This window comes from Pristis pectinata, chromosome 1 (assembly GCF_009764475.1).
Source record: "Pristis pectinata isolate sPriPec2 chromosome 1, sPriPec2.1.pri, whole genome shotgun sequence".
In the NCBI taxonomy this organism is placed as follows: Eukaryota; Metazoa; Chordata; class Chondrichthyes; order Rhinopristiformes; family Pristidae; genus Pristis; species Pristis pectinata.
In genome coordinates, this window is record NC_067405.1 from 49,784,889 (window position 1) to 49,795,585 (window position 10,697).

The following is a 10,697-nucleotide window of genomic DNA, read 5'->3' on the forward strand; positions in this document are numbered from 1 at the left end:
TTGACGAGACATTAAAGTAATAAGGTGTCATGAAAGAGTAGATAGAAACTTTTCCTATTAACAGATGGGTCAAGAGCCTGGGTTCACAGAAGGAGAATAACTGATAACATAATCAAAAGTACCATGGTGAACTTTTTAGGCAACAGTTAGGATCTGGAAGACACTGGTGGGGTAGTAGTGGGAACAGATTCGATTGCAGCATTCAAAAGGGCATTGTATCAGATCAGCACCTAAAAGGAAAGCATTTCTAGGACTGTGGGAGTTTGGGACCTCTTTCATGGAGCTAGTATGCATTCAGTGGGCCAGATATTCTTTCTCTGCTGCAACTGTTCTGTGATTCTCAAAATATGAGTTTTTTTAAAAGGGGGACTCAGTCTGTTGATAGTGGATATTTGTTGAGGTCATAGATTCTGTCCCAACAAATAGTCTGCTCACTGGAAATGCTGGCACATCTGATGTTTTGGTATACGTAAAGTGTCATAACCTGTCCAGATTCTTCAAATATTCTATGTTGCCATTCGTTTCTATTTTTATTTCTATTTCTATGGGATGGCGGTTATGCTGCAGTCCATTTTGCATATTGAAATTACATTCCTAATCAAGCAAGTATGGAATTTGTTCCATTATTTTCTTAATTTGCAATGTTTGTAAGATTTGAATATTCTTGAATTTAAGACTACAGCCACTGTCTTTTTCAGTTTTTAAATTTCCATTTGTTTCAACATACTTTCCTTTTTATTATTTTTCCAATTGCTGCTTTTTCATCCCATTGGATGAGTTCTAGTTCATGGTATTACTTGCATATAACTTGTGCCACACTTGACAGCAATATTAAATTACTTGTTGTCTATAAAAAAAACAACTGTTCTTGCATGTTATCTTTAGGTAACATTCCGGACCAGAATCTATCACTGCAATATCAACAGTCAGGGAGTAATTTGTCTGGATATTCTGAAAGACAACTGGAGTCCAGCTCTGACCATTTCTAAGGTTCTACTTTCTATTTGCTCACTTCTGACAGACTGTAACCCAGGTAAGCAAATAATGTCCCAAAAAATTTGAGAGATGACACTTCATATTGAAATCAGTTGAGATTATTTATAGTTCAGTGTGTCTTGTATGTTATTTATTTAAGAATTAAACATTAAAACTTATGTTGGTTGTTGACTGGATTATTAGACTCGAGCCTGTTCGTTTGCCTTTATCATTTGAACTTGTGCTTGATGTTCTTTTTTTTGTGCATATGCATTCAGAAAGTAATCCAATTATCTCTTTGTAGTCTGTGATATACAACTGTCATGCAAAGTTGTCTACTGACACAATGAGTCAGTTTAAAAAGGGGGATATCTAAATGTAATCTTTCGTACTATCTTTTTCAAATGCTTTAAACAACTTGCCTTCCTCAGTTATACAAGTTGCAAATAGTAACTGTTGAATGTGCTTTCAGCCTGTTATCTGGAGTTAGCCTTGCATTGGCGAAAGTGGGCATCTGCTATAGTATAACAGTAATATGGTTGCAGTGATGTTGATATTTACTCAGCTAAGTAATCAAATCATGTAAAATATCATCATCTGTTTTTAAACTTGCATTTACTTTTGGCTGTATAATTGTTAGTTCCTGCAACTTTGCAATTACATGAGCAATGAAAATGTAACTTGTGAAATGAAGCCAATGGTTGAAGTTTTGCTGCACATCAAATTCCTGCCCCTTGGTTTGTCCCTCCATTGTTTAATGTCTATGCATTCTTAATTTGGTTAATCTATTTTCTTTTCTTCTTTCCTGATGGTCCAGTTATCATCTTGTACAGCTCTACTCACAGATTTTGTTTGCTGTTCACCATAAAATAATAATTAAAAAAACACTATGAAGGTGAAGATTTAGATCCAGTCAGTGGTGTTAATGAATGTTCCAAATTAAAAATGCAGTCCCTCTGCTGCTTTAAATGAAGTTTAAAACTCAAAGTCCTGCTTCAAAAACATTCCCTAACTATCAAGGAACCACGTGTGTGTACTACAAAGGTGGAGATACGGGCACACTTTAGGGTGGATGTAGGCTCTATTCTTTCATTAAAAATTTTGGGGTGCATGGGATCTTGCTGAGATTGCACAGTTTTGCAGCAGTTACAGTTGGATAATCTAATATGTTCACTATCATTGATCTAGATGCTAGTGTTGTGGTTTTTACACTTCTGTGCTCGTTGGGACCAGACTTTGGTTCATATGTTTGGATCCATGGAATTTCAGAATTTCCTTGAGTTTATGTCTGAGGTATCACAGAATGAATGATTTTGGTAAATAATTAATACATTCTGTGATTAGTTCCAAAATAGGTGAGAGCATGATATGTTTTGCAATTAATGTACCTTTTGAGTTAGATGGATACTAAAAGTTCTTCTGCAAACTTTGTGATGCGCATTAAAGAAGATAAACGATAATGAGTATTGCAAGTTTTGAAGTCTAGAAGGTTGTCATTGCAGCAAAATATGTAAAAAGTCACAAGGAAGTAAAATTTGTTATCAGGAAAAGCAAGACAAATCTGATATCTATAGCAAAATGTGATGTTCCATGGGGTGAAATTGGGTTATTTTGATGGTCATACAGAAAAGTAAATCAGTAATTTGGATTTGTATCATCTGCTTCAGGAGGGATATTTGGAATTCTTTTGGAGTAAATTTTTGTTGGCAAATGCAACTTTTTATTTTCTTAATGTACGGGTGTGAATTGGAGCCACATTGTATGTGACCAAATGGGAAAGTGTCATTAGTAATTTGAAGGAAAAATTCTTGGGACTTCTTCTAATTGGGACCTTTGATTTGAGTTTTGGTGAAGTGAAATTTTTGATTTATTGTTATTTGTAAATCCAAGATGTTTTCCCCACGTTTTTGAAGCTGAATTCTTAGATTTTATCCATTTGTTTTTATTGATAATGAAGTAGTGTTGAGTTTTGTAGTGTTGTACGTGAGTTCATTGTTACAGACTTGCAATGCCATCACATTGTGTGTTTTCCTTCATATGTAATAGACATGGAATCTTGTACTTTATTTATTTAAACATTTCTATGTCCTGCTTACCTGCATTCATATTATTTGTGTCATGATTTTTAAGTCACAAGTCTTGTAAAGTTCTATGAGAAAACCACATCAGTACTGATCATGGGAAATGCTGTGTTAGTGTTTTCTTCTCACTCTGTAATTGTAGAGCTCTTTGTACTTGGTGTGGCTTTGTCACTTGTTTGGTCTGTTATTTTGATTTTCAACCACCTTTTTTCCCTCCTGTTTTTTTAGTTTTGCTTTTAACTTGTTTTCAAGTGAATTTCGTTTGTAACCCTTGCTTACAAGCCATGAACAACCTTTGAGTTTTTGAGCCTAATTTAGATTTGGTACTTGGGTAGAGGCTTTTCTGCTTTCAATAGGCTCAGTCTCCTTTCCTCATTAGTACTGAGCTCAAACCTGATTCTAGCTGTTGCATTTGGGGTTACCTTACTCCAATCCTTTCCCAATCCATAAATGTATTCTCATTTGCACTGGTTCTGCATTGATACCGATAAACACAGGTTTGAAATGTATATAGTTGATGACATACATGGTACCTTTTGGACTTCGAGGTATTCCCTGAACAACAAACTTAATGCTTTGCTAATTTCTTCTTTCCCTTTTCCCACAATCCTAACACGGTGTCACCTCCCAAATTTAAACTGTGTTTGAATCCCATTTTGGACCATTCATTAAGTCATCCCTTCTCATCCTCTGTACCTGTCTGCAACCTTCACAATGGTGGTTTGAACCATCATTCTCCAGTATCTCCATTGTCCAGCTGGTTGGAATTATGTTCAGTTTTTATCTGTCTGCTGTAAACAGAAATGCCTTCAGTGACTTCACTTTCCGTATCTGCACTGCCAGCTTTGTTCTGCTTGGGTATTGTCATCTCATTTGTGCCCTTGGTTGACATTTCTGTACAGTCAATTTACACATTAATGCTGTTGGTACCCAGGTCCATCTCACTTGACTCCTCCACTGTTTCTGAATTGTTGGACCACTTGCACAACATCCAATACCAGATCAACAGATTTTTTCCCCCCAGTAAATATTGGAAAGACTGAAGCAGTGTCTTTGCTTCATATCACAAATGCCCTTACCTAACCTAATTACTTGCTTCCTCCTTTTGGCAACTTCCTAAGCTTTAGTCAGACTACTTGAACCCAAGGTGAGCTTACGAACACAGGTTTGTAATTATTGTTTGAAACCCATGATCTCCATAACCAAGAAGGACAAAGGTACCAGGCAAATAAGAATCTGACAAATAAGAACAAATTATCACCTGCAGCTTCTCCACCAAATCAAAGTTAGATTTGTATTGGTGTTCCTCCTTTGTCTCTGGTACGAAATCCTGGAACTCCCTTCCAAATGGCACTTGGGAGCGCCTTCACCAGAAGGGCTGCTCGCCATCATCCTCTCAAGGAAATGTTGACCTTGCTGGTAATGCCCAGATCTCAGAAAATGAATGAATTAAAAATAAAATCCTTTTCTGTAATATTGGTCAGTTCTGCTAAAAATCTCACCCATGCTCTGTTGCTTGTGATATGCTAATGGCCAATCTCCTATTTTCCTCCCTTCTTGAAGGATAGAATTAATGCTCTGTGTGTCCTTGTTTATACCAAGTTCTATTTGTGTTTCACCTTTGCTCATTCTTCCTTTTCTATGATACTCCTCCATGTTGAAATGCATAGAATTGACATTAGAAGAGAAGAATAAGAGCAGAAGTCAGCAATGTTGCTGCTTAAGGCTGTGCTACCATTCACTATGATTATGATTGATCTTCTACACCATTATGTCTTGGTGATGATGTATTGGAGAATACAATTCAAAAATCCCTTGTCCCCTATTGTAGCTGTTAATTGTTCATGTTTTTCTATTTTGTGAATCCAGTGTTCTGACACTGCACGCACATGCTGCTTCATTGTTCTAATCATAAGAATTTAAGAAATAGGAGCAGGAGTGAGTAATCTGGCCTTTTGTGGCAGTTCTGCCATTCATCAAGATCGTGGATGATCTACCTCAGCATCATCTTCCTACACTGCCCCCATACCCTTTCTTTAAATGTCCACAAATCTATCCATCTGTTTTGATTGTACGGCACGGTAGCGTAGTGGTTAGCGTGACGCTATTACAGCGCCAGCAAGCGGGATTCGATTCCCGTCGCTGTCTGTAAGGAGTTTGTACATTCTCCCGTGTCTGCGTGGGTTTCCTCCGGGTGCTCCGGTTTCCTCCTACATTGCAAAGATGTACGGGTAGGTTAATTTGGGGTTTAAAATGGGCGGCGCGGACTCGTTGGGCCAGAAGGGCCTGTTACCACGCTGTAAATAAAATTTTTAAAAAATTTAACTGAGCCTTCGCAGCTCTCTAGAGTAGAGAATTCTAAAGATTCATCATCCTTGGAGTGAAGAAATTTCTCCTCATCTTGTCCTAAACAGCCTACCCCCTTAATTTGAGACTGACCCTTGGTTCTGGACTCTTCAGCCAGGGGAATCATCCTCCCTTCATCCAGCCTTTCAAGTCTGTTAGAATTTTGTAAGTTTCAATGAGATCTTCTCTCATTCTTTTAAACTCCAGTGAATAAAGCCCCTCCATATTTGACAAACCTGCCATCCCTGGAAACATTCTAGTGAATATTTGCTGCAATTCCTCTAAGGCAAGTCCGTGATTGTTTGAGGGAGACCAAAACTGTGCACAGTACTCTAGGTGCACCCATGCAACTGCAGTAAGAATTTTAGTTATATATTCACATGCTCTCAAAATAAAGTCCGCCCAACTAATTGCCTTCCGGATCACTTGCCGCACTTGCCTGATGGCTTCAGAAACTTGTGTGGAAGGATACGTTGGTCCCTCTGACCATCAACATTACTCACCATTTCTCACCATTTAAATTACGCTGTGCTTTTCCTGTTTGTGCACCAAATTCATAATCACCTACAATTTTTACCGATGTGAAAATATGTAAAACTATGTGAATTCCCCAACAAAATTCAATTTCCCATGTTCCCTTTGGTCTTTCTCTCTGGGGTCCTGTTTCCCACCCTCCTTTTAAACTCTCTGGGGCTGGGTTTCCCGTGTTACCTTTTGAATCTCTAGATTTACTGCAAGATTTATAAAACTACTGTGTATTATCTTTTCAAAAATAAACTAAAATTATGTTGGAGTATTAATAGGAGTAACGGTGTAGAAAGTCAGCCAGTCCATCACCGCTCGTTAGAGTTTTACTGTACTTGCCATTAAATGCTATTCACGTTCATTGATAGGCACTTAATTTGATGAGCTTTTTCATATGGGCATTTGGCAAGTTGGGCACTTATTCTAATGAGTGGGTTGGAGGGGAGTTGGTGGTGGTGGTGGTGGAGAAAATGTGATGTCCATTTTCAGAGTCCCTGATTTCAAGGCCCTTGCGAATGCAGAAAAATCCTATTATCATACTAATATATGAACATTATGAACCACATGGTCAAGATACTGACCAAAGAGTGAAGATAAAAACAAACTGCAGATTCTGGAAATCTAAAATAAAAATGCTAAATGCTGGCAATACTTAGCAGCTCAGTCTGCACCTGTGGGAAGAGAAATGGCTAATGTTTCAGGTTGAAGAGTATTTCTAGCATTTTCTCTTTATTTTAGCTTCCCAAAGAGACTGCAACAAGTTTGCACCTTTCTTGATCCAAATCTTTTTGAATTTTATGACATTTGCTTCCGTATTATAGCTAGTTCTCTAACTTAGTGAAATTAGCATCTTTGCTGTTGTATAGGCATTGTGCTCTAAATGCATTTGGCTATATTGTAAACAAATTCTTATTGAACTACACTAGTGGCTGTTCCATGTAGTTTGCAACCACATGCTTTATACTTATTGAGGTATATTTTGATTCAGTTAATTATTTTCTAGATTTGGGGAATGTGTGCATTTAATTCAATGCGATAAGCTCAATATTAGCTGTTAGTGGCTGAAGGTCTTATATATAAACAAAATCCCCTTTAATTTGTCTGAACTCCACTCAGGCTTCACCATTATCGGTTACATTTTTAAGTTGTTTTGACATTTTTGCCCTGTTTATTCATGCCTATTTAAAAAAAATCATGCTCCTTTGCACCCTTGCATAGAATAGAGCATTTGAAGTAAGATTTCTATTCTGAACAATCTCAAACTCTGCTGAAATGTAGTATCAAGCTATTGATCTATACTTGAGAGAAATAGTTGCTGGTCAGATGTACTGCTGGTCTGTGGTTGAGTTCAAAGCCATGAATAAACGAGTTTGTACAGCAGTAAGTCAAAATGCCAAAATTAGAATTGAGATTTATATTGCACCATTGTTGTCTACTTGGGTTCCATTTTCAATATAAATACTAATCACTTTCAGTTGTCAGGTGAAAACACATTGGAAGGATGAGTTGTCCTGCGACTGGACAGGCCGTTGATTACTGGAAGCCTGCCATTGTACCTTTCTGCCATCCCTTAGAAATGGAGGTCTGGGCTCTGATGTAAATTATTGATTAAAGTAGGGAAAGGGCCAGTAAAAATTTTAGGAACTGACTTGATGTAATCCATGGTCTTGATAATCATAGTTTGGAAGCAGCAAAAAAGGAGTCATTTTATGGGAAGAGAAGATGTACAATTGCTTATTTGATGCAAGTAATGGCAACTCCAGCATCACGAGGGAGTTGCATTCCTAGAAAAACCATCTATAACTTGTTTTTTCATAATGTCAACCTCCTTTTCCCATTGATTCCCATGTTATAACTGGAGATGCATTCTTATTGAATGTTTTTCTCTCATTAATCCATTTTACGGCGATGACAAGTGACCCAATGCCATTATCTAACCGCTGAGGCCAACATTAGACTCAGGATAAATGGGGGGGGGGGGAGTGGGGGGAGGTGGCGTGGGGAGGGATGAGGGTGTGGGGAGGAGGCTCGTGGATTAGGTCAAGGTTTAGAAAGTGGGGATATCAGGCACCAGAGAAAATACCTTGCAGATGAAGAGCTGGGCAGCATTGCACTCTGAGACATCTGTTCATGTGCCCTTAGACAGGAGAGGGTGTGGCAGTGACTGCCAACCTTATCAACGCTGTGATGTCATATCCAAATCTTATTGCCCCACAGTAGTGAGTAACTAAAAATGAAAATTGACAAAATTAATTGTTTCTTTCACATTTTGTGTTTATTTATTTTCCACATAAATTCCATAAGAGTGAATTTTATTCCATAATGTAGGAGTCGCCTATATACCAAAAATGCAATGTTTCATTTAGTATTTACTCTATGTAGAAGAAAGATTAAAATGTGGTAGATTTGACAGGTGCTGTATATAATGTAAAGAATGAAGATGAGAAAAATTTCCTTGTCTCTGTAGGAATATGTTTTTAGAAATAATGCCATGATAAGAACTGACAGAATTATCTGCTTTTACATCATTATTCCTTTTAGAAATGTTTTAATTTGATTTCGATAACATTTAAGTTCTCGTTTTCATTTTGGAAAAATAATACTAAATATATAATACAACGCGAAATTGATTGAAATTCGTTTTATGAATGTGCTTAGTGAGAAGAAGGTGGTAAATGATATAAACAAAATGAGGGGATTGGTGGAGAAGTGCATAAAACATTCTAAATTTTTTTCTTCTTTGGCTTATTCAATCATTTTTTTGTTTGACAGCGGATCCTCTAGTTGGGAGCATAGCAACCCAATATTTGACCAACAGAGCAGAACATGACAGGATAGCCAGACAGTGGACCAAGAGATATGCAACATAAATTACATCACTTCCTGTGCTGTGAAAAGGAGCAGGAGGCATTATTTACAATGTGCAACAATTCTTTATAGCCTTTACAATACGGACTTCTGTGTATATGTTATACTGATTCTAATCTCTGCTTTTATCTTTTGAAGATTGGGACAAGACCCTGTAAAAGGTAAATGCTATTGAAGTAGATCTTTGTAGCAGTAGATTAGTTATGTTTAAATGCCTACTTGCAAGTCTGCTTCTTTGGGATATGAAAATGTATTTTGTGATGTAATAAGGAAAATGTTCCTCAAGTCAACCAAATATTATGGTGCATTTTAGCCTAATCCATTATCTGTATGAAATCTATGATAGCTGTAGATTATTAGAATTTTGGCATTCGTATTAGACTCAGTTCCATTTCTGATCATGTGGTACATGCTGTTGTGAATCCGTTTTACCTTTTGTCAATTTGTAATGAAGAGATTTCATTTAAAACTTTGTAGCTCTAAATAATGAGCACCTGATGTATCATCTCAAAACACAATAAACTTGTTTCCGAGGTTATTTATTTATTTTATATTTTGTGTGTTATTTGGTGGGAATGGTAATATTATCTTGAACCAGATGTTTGGATATAATTGATATTGATGGATATTTCCATAGAAGTGACAAGATCATTGGATAACCAATGTGGGTACTGTGGAAGTCGCTGCTTTGAAAACAACCAGTATATATTGGGGCAGGGGAGGAAAAAGCATGCATTGATGGATATCAAGTAACACAACTCATAGTTATGAAGTTGACAATGTAAGCCGTGGTAGACTAACGTAAGCATGTAATTATTGTTGGCACTTTCTTGCTGAAGAAGAGCAGACTCTGATAAACATTGACTTACAATAACAGCATGATTCACTGATCAAATCCCTATCTACTTCTGTTGTAAGTTAATAGGATTTTAATATTAAGAAATAGATGTTTCTACCCACTTTGGCTGAGCAACAAGAATGCACTTGATGCTTGGTTCCTCAGGTTTATAATAGCCACACAAGTGGTTTGATTTAAATGGTGATATTTTTCTGTATTTTACTACTTTAATCAAGAGATGTTTTTTAATTAGATTCATTATTATTTTTAAAATTTCTTTTGTGTTTTCAAGCTACTGGTTCTCAGAGTAGTGCAATAGTAGAGTCAAAAATGAATTGCACGCATTTATATTGGAGGTTCTAGATGTATAAAGATGTGATGGAAAAGGAGTATGTCGCCAATAAATTCAGTTAACATTATTGTGTAAAATTAGATAAAACAATTTTTAAGGGACTTAAATGTGCTTTTCTTTTGCCAGTGGTTCAGAGGAGAACAGCTGATGTGGTTGGGTCAGCGTGCTCTGTACATCTATGGCCACATGTTGCAGTGGGGGAATGAGCTGGAGGTCAGATGCTGCTTTATGCACTCAGGACCAAGTCCATGGGCAGTTACTGATTGACCTGATCTGAGCGACTGGATTTACTTCATACTTGGTTCCTCTGGTTTAAGCCAGCCTAGCAAGTGGTTTGATGTAAATGGTTTATTTTTTCCCTGTATTTCATTATTTAAATTATATGACATGTTTTTTAGAATTCATAATTTTTTAAAAATATAGTTCAACTGTTTTTAAATGCCTCTGATAATAGACATTTAGAAACAGCTGAAAGTTCTTTGAGAGCTGAGCCATCTAAAGATCACCAGGACTGATCAGATCACAGCCTCAGGACCTACCTCCTGAGTCAGCACTTTTGGTCCAGTCCTTTGCCGAGAATGGCCACGGCAGCCAAGCCTTAAGGCCACTGAGAGCTGTGCAGCTGTTGGTATAGTCTGGATGAGGAGCACTGTAGGTACAGACTAGATCAAACATGATCCAGCTGAATAATCATCTCAAGGTATCTTGGGCA

General features: G+C 37.2%; 1 protein-coding gene across 2 annotated transcripts in view; it reads left to right on the forward strand.

Annotated features, from left to right (window-relative positions):
- Nucleotides 1-9,327, forward strand: part of ube2e3 (ubiquitin-conjugating enzyme E2E 3 (UBC4/5 homolog, yeast)) — an 87,591-nt gene extending 78,264 nt beyond the window's left edge. For both annotated transcript variants that reach the window (XM_052012718.1, XM_052012708.1), the window contains exons 5-6: nucleotides 886-1,033; nucleotides 8,700-9,327. In XM_052012718.1, the coding sequence (XP_051868678.1) occupies nucleotides 886-1,033; nucleotides 8,700-8,797 (246 nt within the window). In that variant the 3' untranslated portion in view covers nucleotides 8,798-9,327. The remainder of the gene's footprint in view (nucleotides 1-885; nucleotides 1,034-8,699) is intronic.
- Nucleotides 9,328-10,697: the final 1,370 nt, after the last annotated feature.